We start from the raw sequence: 22,022 nt of genomic DNA, 5'->3' as shown, positions 1-22,022 counted from the left end.
TCTGCTGCTTTTTTTTTTTTTTTTTTTTCTCCCTGTTGGTTCTTGTCCTTGTCCTGCATTTTCAGTCCCGTCTGTTTTATCCTTAGCCTCACAGTGGAAGTGGATAAACTGTGACCCGGTTTGTTTACCAATGCGTTTAGAGGTGCATCGGAGGTTTTCAGGCAGGCAGGGAGGGAGGGAGGTAGTCACTGAGTCTCTTGTGTTTTTTTTTTTGCCTGACCAAAAGTGTCTACCCAGCCCTGGCTAGTCTGCATCAGGGTGGAGTCAAACTGTGACTAACAGGCTCTTACAGAGGCTTTCCCAATAGGATCTGAATCCCGGATCCACTCTCCTTCTCCACCACCACCACCCTGCCTCACTGTAACAGATTCAGGTTAATCCGCAGCCTCTTTGTCATTTTGTGTACGATGCAGCTGCTCAAATTGCCTGGTTTATGTTCGAGAGAGAGAGAGAGAGAGAGAGAGAGGATGGGGAAGATGAAATGGGTTGTTGTCCCCAAATGCTTCTCGCCCTCCTGCTCTTAGTTGTTTGGATGATAAAGGTATAATTTACTGTACAGTTTTAAGTATTTACACAGTGACACATTTTTCCTGTTGTTTGGCTTTTGTGCTCCAGCACTTTGAATCTGAAATTAAGCAGCAAGTATGATACAAAAGTGGTGATTTCCAGCTTAATGTGAGGGTGTTTTCATCCATATAATCCTGTCATTGTCTCACTGCTTCAAACATTGGGTGTAATGTGCATAAAAAAGGGCTTCGATTCACACGCTGTTCAGCCAGTATGGATCTTAAAGGGTCACACAAATCCAAGAAAAAACATTTTTCTCTCTCAGCCCAAGCGGTATTTAGCCAGACAGATAGTTGTTGTTTTTTCTTGTGCAGATTTTAAGATATTTGTCTCCGATTCTGCCACCTCGCCAACACAGTGAAAGTGGACAATTTAATAGAAATGTCTTTAAGAAAAAACAGTGTCATGATTGCTGTGAATAATCCACAGACCTCACTCTGAACAGTGTTCAGTGAAGCTAGTTTTTTACAAAAGATGAATGAAAACAGAGCAACGGGGACACTGTTTCTGGCGAGAGATGTTGCTATTGAATTTTTAAAAATGTTTTAAGCAGCACAAACCTCGTTTTTTTTTTTTTTTTTTTGTATTTCCGTGGTGGCAGAAATCTGAGACAGATATGTGAAATCCTGGGGAAAATGAAACCAAAACTATCTGCATGGCTGGATCCCATTACAAGCTAGAAAGAAAATATGAGGTTCTTTTTGTTGTTGCTGTTTTTGGTGCACAAACAAAATGTATAAATGTGTCATTGTGCTACTATTTCAAAGTTGAGATGGAAGTTAGTGTTCATATATACTGTTTCATTTCAAAGCCAATGTACTGAGCCAGACCAGCAAAACATAGAGGTCACTACATCAGTGGTTCTGGCCTTTTTTTTTTGGTTTGTTATGCCTTAAAACAACTCCTGTATAGAGATTTACATGTTTTCACAAGAAATTCACAAGAAAAATGCAAAGATTACATGAAATCCTTTAAAATTAACCCTGATTTTATGTAGCAGAAGTATGTTTTCCTGTTTCCTCATCATGCTTTAATATCGTTTGACCCTTTAGACTTGTGTTGCAACCACTCTGGGGGTCCTGACCCACAGGTTGGGAACCACTGCGCTAAATGACTGAAGAGATAATATAAGTAGTGCTTTTTTTCTTGTGAAATACTGGAAACTTTCCCCTCTTCAGGCCTCTAAAAACCCTTCAAATTAAACAATTAGAGAAGAATAATCCCTCTTTAAATGATCTGCTCACTCGTCCATATTCAGACTATTACCTGACCATTAAACACACCAGTAAAGGTTGGGAACCACTGCAGTCTACACAGTATAAGTTACAGTAGTCTTAATACCAGCAGGGGGTAGCATTCAACACCATCCTTGGCTGTTCAGGTCCTAGTGGACATCATTAGTCAAGTTTATGAGCTCATGAGAGCATACAGACATCAAGCACCCAGTTAAGAGTCCTGATGATAAAACTCTAATTGCAGGGGAACTTAATTTGACCAGATTGAGGCTCTTTGAAACTGTCCATCTTTGTGTGTGTGTGTGTGTAGAGGGGGTTGCTCCCTCTCTTATCAGCACATCTACCAATTAAGACCTTCACAAAAGGGGAGGGGGGTCCGGGCTCCAGCTAGTCTGCAGCTATTGCTCACACGCTGGAATAATTTGCCCTTCAACTTCAATCGCCTCTCGCTAGAGGTAATAATCAACTGTGCCCAGTCGCGCCAAACTCTGGTACTTACACATCCTAATTATCTCCTGGTAAGAGCTTATTATTTTTCATAATCCATTAAGATAGTCAGAAAGTGTAATTACTCTCGCAGTCTTGTCATGCATCTACTATAAGAAGTGTCTGCTGACCCAAAAAAAAAAAAAAAAAAAAAAAAATATATATATATATATATCCCTAAAAGATTTTAAAAAAAAGATTCTTATCTGTGGTTTACTGGAGTCCCAGAAGGGAAGAAAACTTTCTCATCTCTGATGTAAAGTACTGTTAACTCTCTGAGATTTGGGTAGAGAGGCCTCAAATATCCAAAAGCTTGTCTTTTTTTAACAAGTTGAGCCTCTGGAGAGTGCTTAATGACTCAGAATAGATGAAAAAATAGCAATATAACTTTATGGTAAAAGACTCAAACGTGCGCTTGACAGAAAGATAAAACACAAGGACTGACTTTAGTTATTTGTAAGTTATTTAAATCGATAATACACAAATAACAGGTGTAGTGTAAAAAAAAAAAAGCTCTTGAATTTAAAAAAAACTAAAGAAATGTGTCCACCAAGGATTCAAAGTTTAACTGTGCAAATTCACAAAAACAAAATTAGAAGTGACATTTGTTGAGAGAGTGTCACCTCAAGGTCTATTAAGTAGCTTTTCTGGAGCTTTCAGTCATATCACATGATCTCCATCAACTGGTGGAGTTTGTTTAATTGTCATAGATGTTCAAATTTGTATGCTTTCTGAGCACTTCTCATCCATATTGGCTTAATACTGGAGTTTCAAAGTTTGTTTTTGACCTGGAAAACAGCAGTTGATGAAACAATCTGGCCTCAAGGTCCATTTAGTAGCTTTTCTGGAGCTTTCGATTGTATCACCTGATCATCATCGGCAGATAGAGTTTAAGTTTTAATAGTCATGGGAATGTAGATGTTAAAGTTTTTATTTTCTCCTGCAACTTCTCATCCATCTCACATGGAGTCCTCAAGTTCATCTCACATCAAGGTCCATTTAGTAGCTGTTCTGGAGCTTTCGATTGTATCACCTGATCATCATCAGCAGATAGTCATGGGAATGTAGATGTTAAAGTTTTTATTTTCTTCTGCAACTTCACATCCATCTCACGTGGAGTCCTCAAGTTCATCTCACGTCAAGGTCCGTTTAGTAGCTGTTCTGGAGTTTTTGATAACATCACATAGCAATAATTTATGTTAATGATATTCAGTATATTGCTGCCAACTTGGGAGTGTTTACACATCATTTCAAAATGACTACCCCCCCACCACTGATAGACTTGAAATCATCCAGTTTAAACAGCCAAAATTAAATACTTTTGTTGTGTCTTGTATTTGTAGTGTCTTTGAACAGGTGAAGCAAGTTACAAGCAAATGTTGTATATAGCTCCTTGTGAATTAGTCAAATCAATTGTGTTAGTGTTAATAGCCTATTGGACTTTTTAAATTTAACTGCCAGTGAGGCTCTGCAGGCTTTTTGCCAGTGATCCGCTGACACTTCAGTATTTCTTTTCCCCAAGCGGGAGATATAGCTTTCAGAAACTCCCCAAGTGTCCGACTCAGAATTACAACTAGGAGGCTAATTAACGTTTTCTCTGACTTAGCTGCTTTTCAATTATGGTTTCAAGGATTTGACGTGAACGCAGCGTCTGTCTCCGAGGTCAAGAATGAACTTTAACTTTTAGGCGAACGTAGACGAGAAGTCCTGTGTAAAAGTGCTTGAAGAATCACTTAAAATTTCATCATGACAACTGAGGAAACTCCATCTACGTGATATGATTGAAAGCTCCAGAAAAAGTACTAAATGAACTTTGAAGCGAGGCCGTTTTCACAGCTGCTGTTCAAAGGTCAAGAATAAACCTTAAAAAGAAACATGATGAAAACAGTGAAAAATCTTAGACTGAAGTATTGCATTGGAGCTGTTTCTGTAATGCATTGGATACTGTACATATACATATATTTACATAGAGTGCACTAGAGATGGATGACACATTAAAGGAAAAATCTGAATAAATGAGCGAGGAAACATAAATGCAGTTGCTTCTATACAGGGTACAAGGGGTCACTGAAGGATTTGATGAATATGAAAATGATGTGACTCATACTGTAAGCTGTGGCCTTCACATTCACCAGATCGCAACACAACTGAACATCTATGGTAAGTTTTTTTTCCAGCATGTTTAACAACGTGTTCCAGTCTTCAAAATACCAAAGAAGGGGATATGTTTTGTAAGAATGATGTTCATCCCTCCGGTAGATTTCAAAGACTTGGAGAATCTGTGACAAGGAGCACTAAAAATGTTCTGGTGAACTTACTAAGAAGTGTCTTTAAGCGCTCTTCTGTTTTTGCGGTGGCACCTCTAAACTGTATAAACAATTATCAGCTGTCAATGTTAATCCAAGTCAGGAAGGGAAAAATGCCTTTACCCAGCGACAGAAAGGATGAACTCAGACTCTGTTGAATATTCCAGATTGTTGCACTAAGCTTTTTAGCATTAATACCTTGCAAATTAAAAAGAGAAGAATATGGTAAGGCTAACAAGGCCCCCGCCTTTATTAATCCTGTGGAAGTAAAGTTGGCTGGATGGATGAAGGCAGATAAGATTGCTAAAGCATAAAGCCTTATTTTCAACCCCGGAGACTGTTTAATCCCCGTAAAACTACGCTCATTACCTCAGTGGAAAAAGGGGGTGATTTGCTTAATTAAGTTGTTAAGAAACCAGCAAACCGTGCAGCTGTCTGAGACCACAGCAAATTTCATTTGGGAGAAAGAGTGTGTGATCGACTGGCAGTGTGTATTTGACAGAGTGATAGAAATAAAGTACTTTACCTCCCAACTTCAGCCATTCTTTACTTTTAATTAGGAATTCTGTGTTGTCGCACATTGCTGAAGTTGGTCTGCAAGTGCAATGTGATGTACTGAATCCCCAATATGCACAGAACACAACCTCTTATGTTACATATAAGAATACAACAAGGGTAAAGTCTGCTTGATGTGAATGCAAACTACAATCACTAAATTCGATTTCAGTATTGTTAGTACTGGATTGCCATTCCAGATTTTATTGGGAAAGGTCATGTAAATGTGACTCATATGTCTGGTGAGTTACAGAGCTTTTAACTGCCACAGATCACATTGACACACATTGTAGCTCTCATTTAACAATAATATGGGTTTTTTGGGGGGTTTTTTACATTACACTAGAGAGTGTTGCATTGATGACATTACATAATAAAGATAAATATGAGCCCAACTATGAAAAACACTTATTCAGAAGATTTGGAAATACAAAACCTATTCAGTGGAAGCAATAAATTAATTAATTTAATGATTTTACATGTGTTTCACACTATAAATACATTCTTCCAAATTCTGACTCTCATGGTAAAATTACATATTGTATCTCTTTACTCATTGTGTATCACAATTTATGTAAATTTGTTTTGTCAGATGTATTTATTTATTTATCTTATTTCCTATTTTCATACTTTTCTTGCATTCAATGACATCAATAAGGCTGCATGTCATTTAATGCATTTTTTCACTGGTTTTACTTTAGCAGCTTAATTGGTAGGTTAGAGCTGTGTTGGATACAAGCACATACACTGTCACTTATCTGTTGTTTAACGGTCCTTTAATAGTTATTTCCAACACAACATTAGTATTCAAACAGGAAAGATTAATTAATTTGGAGGATAATGCTGAGATGGAGTAAAGAAACTGATAAGCTCCCGGCGATGCCAGCCTGCTTCAAAAGAACATGAAGTTCAAGATGGAGCTACAAAGAAGGACCAGTGCGTAGGATTTATTGGCATTTACCTCCCCTTCCTCTCCAATCCTGTAAGAGAACCTACGGCGGCCGCGAAACTGGCGAAAAACGCGAAAGGCCCTGTCTAGAGCCAGTGTTTGGTTTGTCCATCCTGGGCTACTGTAGAAACATGGCGGTGCAAGATGGCGGGCTCCGTGGAAAAGGACCCACTCCCTATGTAGATATAAATGGCTCATTTTAAGGTAACAAAAACACAACAATTCTTATTTTCAGGTGATTATACACTAATTAAAACATACTTATGGATATTATATTCCATTTCTGTCAAGTCTGTTCCGCTACATGCCACTAAATTTTACACGCTGGTCCTTTATTATTATTTTCGGACAGCTGTGAAGCGAATAAACTTTTATCCTTATAATACACAGTTATCGCTGCATTTGTAAATTTCTCGACAAACAAGTATTTACATAAGTATTTATGTGCTAGAGCTAAAGATAGCTGTCTGAAAGTTAGCATACAGGTGAGGTGCACACAGTGACGTAGCAGGGGCTCAGATGGAGGAAGTTTTAATTGCTGATATTATTTACGTTACTGTCCATTCAGTTGTTGCTATTAAATAATATTTCATCCCCATGTTATTAGGCTTTATCCTATTTACATGTTTGAAGTAGAGGCAGTTGTGTAACAGTAAGGAGCTTTATCCCAGCAATATTAAGGCATATTTTTATGACTGGCTGTTAATGTGGGGTTAGTTTTAATCACTTAATTTATGGTATAGGTGACTGTAATTATACACTCACCCTCCTCATGTAAATGTACAAGCTTCGTAAAAGCAGAATTTATGGCAGAGCTGTTGTATTGGATTGCATTAGATCTCACAGGTGTTCTTAATAAAGTGCATGGCAAAATATTAGGAACACTTTTCAATATAATGCAGTACAGCACCACCACCACCCACTATGACCTCAATAATAAACATAAAGTAGAATTATTACCTCTCTGACAACGTCAACAAAACCTGAAAATGTATAAGTTTAGTGAAACTGTTCCTAATATTTTGCCTCCCTTGTGAATGTTACAAGAAGGTTGTTACATTGTCTTGTAAAAATACCTTACAAGAGTAATATGTGGATGAAATGTTATTAAATAGCAATTGTCAACTATAAAAAAAAGTCCAAATTCTCAGATTCCAGCTTCTCAAATGTGAATCATCTGATTTCTTTAATCCTCTATATGACAGTAAACTGAATATCTTTGGGTTGTGGACATTTGTCTGACATTTACACAGACCAAACAACTTCATCATCTTCTTCTTCATCGATTAATCGAGAAAATAATCAACAGATTCGTCAATAATGCAAATAATTGTTAGTTGCAGCCTTAGAGTTGAATTTGTTGACATAATTGATGGTTGGAAAAAGCTTCCCTGTAGCACCAGTAGACAGAAATATAAGAGTACTGGTGAATAAAGGATGAATTAATACAAGAAGATCAATCAAAATTGTTCAAAGATCTAGCTCAGTATACTTCATCATAGTTCTACAAGCTGCATTTTTTATATATTACTAATTATAGTACATTATTGTAATTACTCATAATAATAAATAGTGAATATATTTGTGTTGTTTAATTTCCAGTGAACTTTAGAGCCCTCTTTGTTATCTGTTAGTTAGTGTTAAGTTCTGTAAAATGTCTTTCTCACAGCTATTTAATATTGAATATTCTATTGGCTATTGTACATTTGCTGATATGTTTTTTTTTTAGCTCCCAGACATTAATATTGGTATCAACCTCAAACATCCAGTATTGTTTGGTTTTGTTTCTTTCATAATCCAGTTCAACAAGCTTTCAACTTTTCTCTCAGCTGGAATTAATGAAATGAATAAGACTGATTTATCATCACATATCATTTTGACAACCTGCCTCCTTCTAGTCAATCCAAATACACACAGAAGCTGTTTTATATTCCTCTTTCCACCTTTTAACACTCTCACACCCTTTCTTTTATTTTCTCTCACCACCTCCCTCCTCCTGTCTCCTTGTATCTCTTCACATACCGGCTGTTTTCTCTCTCTCTCTCTCTCTCTCTCTCTCTCTCTCTCTCTCTCTGACCGCCTCTTGATTGAAAAACACTCTGCTACTCTCAAGTATAAAATGTCATAAATAACATATACAAGCTCATAATTCCAGCGTTTCGTTATGTATGACAGACACGCTCTGTTTTTACTTATTATTCCCCTTTCGGTCTGCGTCTCTCTCCTGTGCACATGTGTGAAGTTATGCGTCTGAATTACTTTCCTCCGTGTGACATCGCCGTGCAGCCCGTGTGACCGCACTTCCTTGCTCGCTCTTTTTTTAGTTTTCCCCATCTTATTTTTGTCCTCATCCCTACTCCTCCGTCTCCACTTCTGCTTCACTTCCCGTGACATACAACCCCCCCACTCCCCAAAAGCCCCCACCCCGCCTCCGACAAACCAACCAACCACCACTGTTTTCCTCTCTACTATCTGTCTCTCCCGACAGCCTCCCGTTTTGCATCCATCCATCACTCTTGTTTGTGGTGACGAGATGTGGAAATATGAAAGGCTGAGAGACAAATGAGAGCAAAGGTAGTGGTGTTGGAGGAAGAGGAGGAGGAGGAGGAGGAGGAGGAGGAGGAGGAGGGAGCAAACATATTCAATAAGAGACTTTGCTGAGGAGAGAGAGCAAGCGAGGAGAGTGTCATCTTCCCTCCTCTCTCCCCCCTCCTTCCTTCTCTCGCTCTCTCTCTCTCTCTCTCTCTCCCTCTCTCTCTCTCTCCCTCTCTCTCTCTCTGTGCCAGCATGTGTGTTGGTGTGTGCGCCTCCTGTCTCTCCCGGCTCCGCTGTTGTTCGCCGCCGCCACAGATGAGCTGGGAAGAGGAGGGAAAGCGGATGTATCTGGCCAGAGGAAAACGGGAGGAGTTTGGATCGGCAAGCAAGACTAACCAGCGGCTTTGATCATCAACGGCTCTCCCTCTTCCTCTCTCTCTCTCTCTCTCTTTCACTGTCTCTCTCTCTCTCTCTCTTTCTCACACACACACACACACACACACACGCACTAACACACACGTGCGCTCTCAGACTCACACACACTCGCGCCGGCTGGATGTCTTCTCGCTAGGCTGAACAAGAGAGGTGCTTAGGCTTGTCATTAGTTGGGGGGGGGGGGGGCAGGAGATCCTGAGAAGCCTGGATGTGTGTGTGTGTGTGTGTGAATCTGCGTGCGCACTCATGCACGAGAGAGTTATCGCGTGTGTGTTTTTGAATGGATATGAGTCGGGACGTTAAATACACAGAGGCAGCTTTGATTGGCTTGCAGCTTAAGTGACTCTCACCTTTCGCTCCGGGTATCACAGAGGACTTACCTCTGGGATTCTTGTCAATGAAATCGAGCAGTCACAGGGGGTGACAGAGGATGGGAGGGAGTGGGGTCGTGGCAGGAGGAGGAGGAGGAGGGTGGGGGGGCTAGTTTTGGATTTGGGTAGAGTGTGTGTGGTGTGTGCGGGGGTGTAGTAGCAGCCACAGGCGGGTTGGCAGCCACAGTAACTCTCAGCTCAAGGGAGTGATTGAGAGTGGAGGTGGAGACGAGAGGGATGCCCCGAGGGAGCATCTTTCTCCTCTTTCTCTCTGGAGTAGTTATTTGGGCTGTGGAGCTCTTTTCCATCTCATGTGTACTTCCTCTTTGTCAGTTGCTGTTTGGCTTTAAATTTGTTGTTTTCTCATGTTTTCCTATCAGTGTTCGCTGCATGTCTCTGTTTCATTTCTTCCACTTTTTTTTTTGTCTTTATCTTTTGTTCTTTTGTGCCTCCTTTCTTCTCTCTTTCTTTGTCCGTCTGTATGATTATGGGATTTGAATCCAAGGTATTTATTGATGTTTCCTGTCCGTCTGCGCAGGTGTGAGTGCAGCAGGGGGCTCCCTGGCTGAGGAGCTGGAGGGCTGATGATGGATCTAAAGGAGAGCTGTGGCAGTCAAGGGAGCCAGGAGAGCTCCAGCCTGCGCCCAACCTCCTGGCAGGCCTTCGCTCACACCAGCACGCTGCACGGCCTGCGCTTCGTCTTCCCTTACGGTCAGCCCAGTGCACGCCGCTTGCTCTGGGCCGCGGCTCTGCTCGCCTGCCTGGGACTGTTGGCCCTGGAGAGCGCCGAGCGCCTGGCCTATTTCCTCTCCTACCCTCATGTGACCAGCTTGGACGCCGTGGTGTCGAGCAGCTTAGTCTTCCCAGCAGTAACCATTTGTAACCTAAACGCTTACCGCTTCAGCCGCCTCACGCGTAACGACCTGTACCACGCCGGAGAGCTGCTGGCCCTGCTGGATGTGCATCTGACAATCCCCCAGCCGCACTTGGCCGAACCCGACGTGCTGGCTTTCCTGCAGGAAAAAGCCAACTTCACCGCCTACAGGCCCAAGGCGTTCAGCATGAAGGAGTTCATCGAAAGAGTCGGGCACGACCTGAAAGAGATGATGCTCTACTGCCGCTACCAAGGCCAAGAGTGCAGCCACAGCGACTTCAAAACCGTGAGTCCTCTCATGTCTGCTTTTAAATGTCAGCTGTGGTCTGGGATCAGTTAGGGTCAGAGCTTCTCTGCAGCCTCCCAGCTCACAGAGGACTCTGAGGTGTTTTTGGTTGCGTGTCCTGACTCTTGCAAGTTTTCCAGAGATGATTTTCTTTTTCTTTTTTTTTTTTCTGCCAGTAAAATGACTTGATGTATGCTGATAGCTGCTCTTTTCCTCCCACGCTGCTATGCTGGGAGTCTCCTGCTGTGTTTTCTCCTTGGGACTTTTGTGTTTGGCTGCACAGGTTGGCTCACAAGCTTTATTCTGCAAATATATTCTCTGCTGTTGCCTTGTTGTTGTCTTCAGCCTTCACATAATAGCATTGTGCTTACTGGCACATACAGTACTGCAACAGGTCTATACAGCATTTTAGTCACTGAAGGAAAGTAATTGGTTAGTCTTGGGTCATAGTGAATAGCAAATTCACTGAAATCCCGTCTTTTTTTTACAATTATTTTCTTTTTTTTACAACAAATCAGAACATTCAAAGGACATTTTTGTACCTGCTGAACTGTCAGAGCAGGAAACAAACAGCTAAAATGTATGTATTATAATGATTGTTGCTGGTGTCAATTGTCTCCCTGGAATTTAGCTACTATGGAGCGTAACAGCATGCTGTCTTGTTGTTGTGTGTCAATACTGTGCTTGTAAAACCTGAGGACATAGATTAAAGCTAGCTGGTGCTATGTTAGTGAAATGCAGTGACTCATGTCAAACCAAAAAACACTGAAACTTTATTTTACTTCAGAGAGAAGTCAAATTTTTGTGTCCAAAACACAATATTCTAAACACCCGCTTAATAATAATAATAATAAAAATAAAAAACTTTGTGTATATAGCACTTTTTTAACAATGTTGCAGAGTGCCTCACGAGAAGATAAGACACAATAAGACAATAATAATAAAATATAAATGCAAAAAATGAAATTCACGCAGATATGAGAGTTTGGGGGCCCCGGACTGCAAAAGCCTGATCGCCCTCAGTCACGCTCTGTGAAACGACCAGAAATCCACTATCAGCTGATCTAAGCAGGCGTTCAGGCACACAAGGGGTTAATAGATCTTTGATATATTAAGGAGTCTGGCCATGTAAAGCCTTGAAGGTCAAAACAGTAAAATTTTAAAATCAATGTGAAAACGAACGGGGAAGCCGATGCAGGGAGGCTGAAATTTGGCGTTATATGATCTTGTTTTCTTGAACCAGTGATAATCCTAGCAGCAGCAGCAGCAGCAGAGCTCGTTGCATACTCAGACTCCCTCCGACTGATTGTTAATTAAGTCCATCAGTGAGAAACTGACAAGCACGCTGCTTATGTGAATGTTAGAAAAGGGAGTACTGAAGCTCTAATTGCACAATCTCGTTTATCTGCTGATAAGGCCGGTCAAGATCTTCCGAGATGCCTTTTAGACGGCATTGTGAAGGATTTTTGTCGTTGTGTTTTTAAAGGACCATACCGCAGCATCTGTAAAGTTTACCTCATGAACCACAAATCATTGTTACTTAGGGGTTTTTTGCAGAGTTTTGGATGTATTTATTTTTTTCTGGTGTTCCATTATTCAAGCATTTTGGCAGACTCTTGAGTCGTGTAATTTATCACAGTAAACATCAACACATTATTTTTGTTGGTCTGGCACTATTATAGCCTGGTAATGCAGTTTAAGTGCAGATTGATTTTCAAAAGTCTGCACTGCCTTACCTCATAATAATAAGAACGTGACTATGAACAGGGTTGCGGTTCGATGACATTTTAATGAATCTGAATCCAGCATCCAATCTGCTAATCAGTATTTTTTTAAACTCTTCAAATCCCTGATCGAATCAAATTCACTTTAGCTGTCAGCGAGTGACAAATAACTAAACCTCAAAGATTCAATTTAGATCCGTAATCACTTTGTTGGCTGACAGTTTTAAGGTGAAGGTATAAAGGTCTGATTATGTTTAATAACCTGAACATGAAATGAGCAGCGTTGACACTTTGTTGTAACTTTTTTTACACCTTATTTTTCATGAGTGACTGGATCCAAACACCAGAGGCCCTGATTCACAACTGTTCAAATATCACTATGATATGCATGACATTTTACAGGGTTCACACGATCATGAAAAACCTGGAGGAGTCATGGAATTGTAAAAATAGCATTTTCAAGGCCTTGAAAACTTTTGGAAAATTACTTAATAATCATGGAAAAGTCATAGAAATGTGTTTGAACCCTGATTTTAACTGGGAGATTACTGGGAGATTACTGGGAGATTATGACTTCTGAAACTGATGAGAAGTTGTTAGCTGGATTGTTTAAGCTGAGAAGTGTCGACACGCAGCTTTTGTTGTTGAATTAAACACGAAACACGCAGTCCAGTTCAGGTTTCCGTGTGATGTTACAGAAGGATGTTTCTATTCTCTCACAGACAGTCTCTGGCAGTACAAACACTGGCACATTAACCAGCCGAAAGTTAAATTTTGTCCTGTTGTCAAGTTATCGTACGTATATTAAAGAATTCTCCGCTCATTTAGCATTGCACTCCAATAAGTGCAGAAACAAAAAAAAAAGGATTAAAATCGATGTAGCAGAACCATAGATATCATCTTTTTTGTTTCACTCATTCTACTTCCTTGTCAAAATGTAGTGCCCACATTACCCACAATGCAATTCAGCTGCCAACACTTGGTGGTAGCCTCAAGCAGAGATGAGGAGCAGGTAACAGAGGAATGGTAGCCTCACTTCTTTCTAACTACATATCTGCAGATTTATTTATTATTATTTCAAACTTGTAGTCTTCAGCCCCAGCTGATGTGGACTCAAGTGACATCACTTGAGGCAATTTATCAGATTTCACACAGCTCGCTCTGGAAGCACAGAAGACTTCATATAATTTACTAGTGCTACCCGAGACCTAAACTGCTCCCCGTTAACTATCTACAGCTGCTATAATCTGTCTGAGACAATAGCGTCGGCTAAACGCTCGCTAACGTTACCTGAATGTTTTGTACTTTGCTGCTAAAAAGAGCGAACCTGCTCAAGCGAGTTTCAAGATTCTGTCAATAGATTTTCATATTTGCACAAAAGAAAAGAAGTGAAACCAATGGCTGACTGGAACAGCTGGAAAAAACCACATTGAAAGCTCTCCTCTTATTCCCTCTCTTTATAGAGCAGAGTCATCATATACGTGACACAGGGTGATGTAACGGACAGTGGCCTAACTACTGTAGCAGCCTGACTGTCTTTTTAAATGTACAACACAGTTTGGAGCTGATACAGATCTGTAATAACGAGATGTTCTTCTTTTTTTTTTTTTTTTTTTTTTTTTTTTTTAGTTCTTGTCAGCCTTAAAAATGACCAGTGATGCATGTACAATGCAAACAGCACTGTAGTAGAGCTGCCTCTGGGATCTAATGCGCTTTGATGAGCTTTTCATTTTGTACAGAGTCGACTCTGATGTCATTAACAGAGCACATCAACGGCATTATCACACCTCAGATGTACATAACGTAAGACATTAAAGCTTCTAGGTCCGTATCCGTTACTGTAGGATTGATATCGTCTTGTTTCATCCTGAGAGACACTCAATGCACAGACACTAATTGGGAAACAACAATGGTGGATCAAACGTCGGCTGTAGTGATTTTCTATTCATGCCTGCAGACTGATGCTTCCCTTGGAGCTCTGATCCATATTGCAGTGAGCTGCAGCGAAGCTACAAGTGAGCATTCCCCCCCCCCTTTGCTTAGTATCTGCCGCCAGAACATGTGATTTTCATAATTTCATGTCGTCGAATCTTCGGGGAGTTAACGCAAAGCTAGCACGGCTCTGTCACTGCCTTCCTATGCCTGCCTAGCGAGTCTCCACTTGACTCCCCTTAGTAACCATCTTGCATGTTGTGTGACACGCCTTTGACGTCAAGCTGGGTTCAAAGATAATCATGTTGACAGAGAGGCTACTAGAAGGCACTGTCATCCTCTTTGCCCTCTGCCTGTTGCTACTGCCGAGCTCCTCCTGACTTCTCCTCCACTCCTCTCTGTTGTCGACTCGCTCTCCGTCTCTTCTCTCTCTCTCTCTCTTGTCACTACAGCGACACACCTTCATATCTCCGGCGCCTTCTGAAAAAAAAAAAAACACCACCACCGCCACGCCCCCCCCCCCCCCCCCCCCTCCAAAAATAGAAAACCAGCATGCATGAATGCACATAGACACACACGCATTTAGTCACACACACACACACCAAAATATGAGTACACACACACACACACACACACACACACACAGAGGGGGACGGCATTACCATGACACTCCAGGGACCCGAGTCAGCGTTTGAGTGACATTGTGATGAATGACCGTAGGGAGGATTGCAGGAACACGGGAGTCAGTGTGATGTGACAGATGGAAGTGGAGCAGAGCGCCGCACAAACGGGGGGGGGGGGGGGGACGGCATCAGCGTGCAACATTTCCATCTATATGCATGTATAATGTGTCACCTCACATAGTAGTTGTCAGATAGCATTTTTATTTCCAAACGTGCAGACGGCTCATCGCGTTTAATTTTTATGTTTATACATGAGCGTGTCTGCAACCTGCCTGACATGATTCTTCCTAAATAAGCACTTTGGTACACTTGTTTTTCAAGGATGCCAAAAAAAAAGGGGAGGGCATATCCCGAGCCAAAACACAGCATCCTCCCATCCGAGCAGAGCTGGTGAACAATACAAAAGCCTGCTTTCACCCTCTTTCAGAGTTTTTTTTTTTTTTTTTTTTTGCCCAAACCAGCATCTCTGCGAGGATGCTGAGTGGTCAGAGTACATCTCCATCCCAGTTAGTGTTACTGTGGATCAGTTTTGCAGGCTGTGGTGCTGGAGAGAGAAATCCAGGAAATCGGATTCAGTCCTCATCCACAAATGTGTGTCCAAAACAGAAAACTGCATTTGTGGGAGGACTGGACTGATTTTTATTGTTTATCATCTTTAACGAGTATCGTATTACGATGATGGGATTGCATTATTATTGTACTGGCTTTATTGTTGTGTATGATTTTACAAAATTCTGTCATTCAAGTTAATGATACTAACAAAATGAGTTGCAGGGCAGAAATTTGAAATAGTTCAGAAATAGAGACGTTATTACATAGTCTGTTCCACAAAGAGAAAATGTCAAGTCAGTTTTATTTATATAGCGTCAAATCACAACAGAAGTTATGTCACTATGGCACTTTTACCATAGAGCAGGTCTAGACTGTACTCTTTAATCTACAGAGACTCAACATTCCCCCCCGTGAGCAGCACTTGGCGACGGCGATAAGGAAAACCTCCCCTTTAACGGGAAGAAACCTCGAGCACATCTAGGCTCTAGGTGGGCGGCCATCTGCCTTGACCGGTTGAGAGTGAAAGAGGGAGCGAGAGAGAGGAGAGAGAGAGACACAGAAGCAACAATAATAACAACAATAACAATAATAATAGAAATATAGAGTTATAATGATAGTAGTGGCAGTGGGCGTCAAGTGGGACCACGGGGGCAGCAGGCCTCCCGCAACCGAAGGTCACCTACAAGACGAGAAAGCACAAAACTCCAGGGAAGATGCCGAGTTAGTGACATGCATTAATGGGGCATGAATGCGTACAGATGGAGAGAGAAAGGAGGAGAGAGGAGCATCATGGGAAGTCCCCTGGTAGTTTAGGCCTATAGCAGCATAACTTAAGAGCTGGTCCATAACTATAAGCTTTATCAAAAAGGAAAGTTTTTAGCTCAACTCTTAAACATAAAGAAGGTTTCTGCCTCCTGAACCCAAACTGGAAGACGGTTCCACAGGAGGCCTAGGATCCACAAGTAAGCCTGTATACTGGGAGCACAGTGTTCTACTGGGGTAACTATGAGCTCTTTAAGATACAATGGTGCCCGACCATTAAGGGCTTTGTAGGTGAGGAAGAAGGATTTTAAATTCTACTCTTGGTTTTACAGGATGCTTGTGTAGAGAAGCTAAAACGGGAGAAATATGATCTCTTTTCCTAGTTTTTGTGAAAGTACACCTGCATCTGCGTTCTGGACCAGATGGAGGGTCTTTAGAGACTTGTCGGGGCAGCCTGATTATAAGGAAGTGCAGTAATCCAGCTTAAAAGCTACAAATACATAGACTTGTTTTTTCTGCATCTTTTTTGAGACAGGTGTGTGTTTGTTTGTGTGTGTGTGTGTGTTTGGAGGAGCTGAGCCTCGCCCTTGATGTAACTCCGTCCCAGACAGCAGAGGACAGAAGCATCACGACTATAAATGACACCAAAACGCAAGAGATTCTCTGGTTTATTTCTGTTCGTTCAGTTTAAGCCAGATTTTTTATAAATTGCCTCCTCGTTTTGGCAAATATCCACGATATTCTGTGTTGATTCCATTTTTATTATCAAAGTCTGCGATTCTGTCCGTGCTTTCTGCAACAAATGGCTCTACTCTCAGTACTTGTACAGTTACTGCAAAGTTCTTGCAGACCAGAAAGTCTTTATTAGCAGGTGCATCTAATCAAAAACAAAACCCTGCAACTCTTAAAATTCATGAAGGTTTGATTGTTTGTTTTTTGACAGTTTTTGATACTCGCTGCTGTGGTTTCATTCTCGTCATGCTTGACAACCAGCCCCTAAAGTTTGTCCAATCACGATGTGTTAATATTCTTTTCATGTTTGTTCCCTGAATTGTTTTACGGCGGAGGTGAGCCGATTCACCCGAAGCCAAGACCACCTCTGCTAAGATAATAAAAAATAAATATGAAATAAAAATATTACCTTCAGAGAAAAAGAGCAGATGAATTATTTCACATATCAACCACTTCGTTAGGAACAGCTGTGCAATCTAATGCAATCCAATATGGCAGACTCTGCCATAAATTCTACTTTTATGAGGCTTATACATTTTCAGTTTTGGTTGACATTGTCAGAAAGGTGATAATTCTACTTTATGTTTATTATTGAGGTCATAGTGGGTGGTGATTCTGTACTGGAGTGCATTATATTGAATGGTGTTCCTAATATTTTGCCCACCTCGTTAACATACACGAGAGAAGCAGAATATTAGGAACACTTTTCAGTACATATGTCAACAAAACCTGGAAATGTATCAGCCTCATGAGTGTAGAATTTATGGCAGAGCTGCTGCATTAGATTGCACAGGTGTTCCTAACGAAGTGGCCGGTGAGTGTATTTAATGATTGTCTCAATTGTTTAAACCATCATCTACTAACTGCTTCCTAAACTGATCACGAGACGAGACGCCTCAGGGTGTGGGGGCGGCTAACCAACTCAGCCGAATATTTCCCGGAGAAAACGACGCTCTTAATTTGGAGATAAGTGGGAGTAATGATGTCATTATGAGCTGTAGGTCATGTGTGCTACATACGTGAATGAATGGACTCCCCCCCTCCCCCTCCCCGCTTTGCCTGTGTTTGTTTTGCCGGCTGCGATTACAACCATGATTAAATGCTGATTGATCACACTGACAAGCCACATCAGTGTCTGCCAGAGTGAATCAGCTCAATGCGCCTGGCCTGCACTCGCTCCATGCTTCAATTATATATATATATATATATAAATACCCCCGGAGCACTGCAGGGCAGGGAGGACCCTATCACACTCTGAGCCTTAATATGCAACCTGATATCAGCCAGACCCTGAGCTCCGTATCACACAGACACTAATTAGCCACTCGTCTATTCCTCTGACCAGAGCCTTGTTGGAACAGCACCGCAAATGTAATGGTTCTGGCTGTTTACAGCAACAGTAATTAGCCATTACACACAACCTGTGGCCTTACCACTTCACTGGTTGATTATTGTGTGGCTAGAATCTCCTCGCTCTTGCCAGCAGAGCAGCACGAGACTACCGTCAGTGACCCATCAGGGAGGATTGTGTGCTTTCTAATCTGCCCCCCCAACCCCCTCCAGCCACTCCATCTCACTGACTGCATTTTATCACATTCAGATTCATTTCTCAACATTTGAAAGCCCAATGCATCACATTAGGGTTTAGTGGATGTACTGTATTAATCACTAATGTGGCATTATCATGGCATTTTACAGTCCTGGAAGGCATGATGTATGAGTCTCTTAAAAGGGCATGGAAAGCACCACTGCCACCCACAAGCCCGCCTCTCTAAAACAGCCCAAAGAGGCAGCCGGTAACCTGTGCTATTTAACCGGCTCGGGGAGAAAAGCTGGAGTGCCGCCACAGACAGACAGCTCAGTGTGGATGGCACTTACGTGGTAGACACTGCAGCTGTCTGCAGCGGTGGATTATGGTAGGCTGATGATATAGTGTGTTGACTGTGGTGAGGCTTAAAGGAGCAGTAATTTTTCCTTGAAGGGTTTTCCTCACCCTCAAACAACTTTTTTTTTTTTTTTTTTTTGGCTGTACTGAGAATTATCAGCTCAGTGATTAATTAAATGATTAATTTGGTCGGTGTGTAGACTAATTAACTTTCCTGTCCAACAGAAAGGAGTGACCTTAAAGTCGTTTATCCACCAACACTTTATACTCTTTCCTTTTCTTCCTTCATCTTGATATATTCATATTTAGATTGTTTATAGGGAGCTAATGGTGTACACACACTGCAGAAAAGATTTTCTTTAGCCCTGACCTGAGCCTCCCAGGAAGTATGGGGACTAAACAACAACACCACGAGTGCAGAGGTCCTCTTCTGTGGAGGTAAGCTGGTCTGAACATACAGCAGCTGTGGACATGAAGGGACCAACATGGTGTTGACTGAATTAGTTCATCTTCAACTTGCACCTATAAAACATACGTAATAATATTTATTTACTCTTTTTATATATGTAATCAAGTTAAGTTAAGTCAACTTTATTTGTGTAGCCAAATATCACAGTCTTTACAATCTGTACAGCAATATAACGACCCTCGATTCAAATATGGTAAAAAACCAACTTAGAAGAAACCTCAGAAAGAGCGACAGAGGATGGATCCCTCTCCCAGGACGGACAGACATGCAATAGATGTGTGTACGGAATAGACCAAGAAATTATAGATGAATTGATAACATATATGAAGAATAACAGGGATTATCCAATCCTGATTTTTGCTCCCAGTGCGGATTAGGGCCTGAAATACTTTGATACGGTATCTGAGTATTAGTAGCGATGTGAAAACGTCTAAACACAAGCAGCCATACAAATCAGCTTCAATAAAATGCAGTTTAAAACCGGCAAAGTTATGATTTACATCAGGATTTGACTAAATATTTATTAAACAAGACTGAATTCAACCAGAGATTTGATGGTAGCTTTCAGTTTTCAAACGTCTGCACTAAAATAAAGTTAGTTGCCCAGCTTTAATCCTCATCTATGACCCTAGATATTGAACATCTGTCAATATTCAGTCCAATATTAATTTTTTTTCTACTTAGTCCTTCTTCATGGGGCACACCTAGCTTACACTGAGCTATTTCTATATGTTTCCTAGCTGTATAGCTACAGTATAGTATAACAGCTTTCCTACAGTATTTTATATAATATCGGTGAACAGAGGAGTGTCATTATGGATCAGTTGTAGCAGAAAAATGTGGATTTAGATTTAGACAGCCTCTCTCTTTAAGCCTCAAATGGAGTTCAAATAGAGTTTCAGCCAACAGCAGCACTTAAGAGGTGTAGTTCAACTGCAAAATGTCACCGAAGTAGACAAGAAAATTACCATATTGCTGGATTTTGTTTAATTTATTTTGTACGCCCCGCTGTTCATTTGTGGGTCAAAATGCTCGCACAACACTGTACACTGCACTGCATTTCAGCAGCGGCGGTGCAGGGAGGGAGGGGGTGGAGGGAGGGAGGGAGGGAGGGGGGCAATGGTTTGGAAAAGGATTGGCCCTGATCCTGTAGTTCAGCTCATGACATACCTAATATATTTATTTTATTTCTCGGCCAAATTAACTACCTAGTGGTCCTTAAAGCAAGACATAAAAAAAAAAAAGAAAAAAAAAGGAAGAGGTTTATGGCAGAGACGGAGAGCTGTGTCGGTGACTGAGGAGAGGAGAAGTCGGGACACGAAGTCATGGCTTGTGTCTAGGATGTTGGCTGGTATTCACGCCAGCAGAGACAGAAGAGGAAGTTGGAAGAGATGAGAGGAGCACGGCCCATTACCTCAGCAGCCTGTCTGGAGACCCACTTCATCACAAGAGGAGGAGGAGGAGGAGGAGGAGGAGGAGGTGGAAGGAGTGTTGGTGTTTTTGTTCATGAGTGTGTTTTAATGTGCTGGAGGGTATGTTTATATTTCGTGTGTGTGGTTTTGTGTTGTAGTGTGCTGTCGCATGCAGTGAGGCTTAGCTTGTTCTGTGTGTGTGTGTGTGTGTGTGTTACAGCTTCTCAATGCATTTGGCCATCAGTTGCTTTCAGCAGATATTGACTAATGGTTATGAAACCCAAAGGTCAACTGGCTACAATTGTCTTGGGTTGTTTGGATGCCACAGAGTGAAAATGGCGAGCCGTTCGCTTCTCCTAGCTAACGTCCGAGAAACGCTGTGTCTCGCATGATAATGTTATGCTTTATTGATCCGTTGTGAAAATCCTCTTTTTGTTAATCTAGTTCTGCAGACAGTAAGGTCAGCCGCAGAGCAGCATCCTTTGACGTGATAAGAAAACAGCGACTTACTTAAAGGCCCTTCAACTTGATGATTTGAATAACGGATGCATCAAGAAACAGTCTGTGTGACCACTCGGTTGATTTTCCAGCTCCAAACTGTAATAATAATAATAACATTTTATCTGTTTAAACTGTATTAAAGCTCGGAGGTGATTGTGCAGAATTACATCTGAGGAAATTGGCAGAAATGTAGGCTGCTCACATCACATTGAATCAATGTTTTGGTTAGAAAATCAAAATTGGTTTTTGGTTGTAGTCGTAACTTTTCTAAAATAGAAAAATCATTCCAAGATTCACATTAGGTATGCTCCGGTGTGCTGCAGTGTGTTAACAGTTTCCGTCACAGTCAGGTCCTCTGATGAGCTATCAAAATATCCTGAGCTTGAACAAACTGTATAACCAACATGTCGTCTGGGCTCACCACACACGTGCACACACACTTTTTGGAGTTGTTGTTATCATAGACTAATGAAACTACTGTTGCTGCCTACGAACTTCCTCTTTAGGGGCATGGATGTATTATAAAAGCTGGATACCAAACCGAAAATGAGAATAAGAATTGCCTCGGCTGGCGCATATGCCAAAAAATAGCTTCCGGGTTTGCTTCTGCGTCGTGCCGCCCACTGAATATGCACAGCAGTGTTTCTCCCTCTCATAGACTTAACATTGTGATGATGTCATAGATTTTTAAATTGCTTTTCTCATCTTTAGGAAAGTTTTACAAATATAAAACCTCCATGGATCAAAAACTCATAAAGGAAAGAGTCATAA

General features: G+C 41.3%; 1 protein-coding gene across 4 annotated transcripts in view; it reads left to right on the top strand.

The window, feature by feature from the left end:
- The first annotated feature begins 6,261 nt into the window (after window positions 1-6,261).
- LOC121883564 (acid-sensing ion channel 2) overlaps window positions 6,262-22,022 on the top strand; it is a 409,332-nt gene continuing 393,571 nt past the window's right edge. For 2 of the 4 annotated variants that reach the window (XM_042391878.1, XM_042391875.1), the window contains exons 1-2: window positions 6,262-6,302; window positions 9,978-10,599. In XM_042391878.1, coding sequence (XP_042247812.1) covers window positions 10,024-10,599 — 576 coding nt within the window. In that variant the 5' untranslated portion in view covers window positions 6,262-6,302; window positions 9,978-10,023. Of the gene's footprint in view, window positions 6,303-8,884; window positions 9,015-9,133; window positions 9,219-9,977; window positions 10,600-22,022 lie in introns of those variants that run through there. The other 2 variants (XM_042391877.1, XM_042391876.1) reach the window with 2 other exon arrangements.

This window comes from Thunnus maccoyii, chromosome 18 (assembly GCF_910596095.1).
Source record: "Thunnus maccoyii chromosome 18, fThuMac1.1, whole genome shotgun sequence".
Classification (NCBI taxonomy): domain Eukaryota; kingdom Metazoa; phylum Chordata; class Actinopteri; order Scombriformes; family Scombridae; genus Thunnus; species Thunnus maccoyii.
This window is presented reverse-complemented; position numbering and strand designations above follow the sequence as displayed.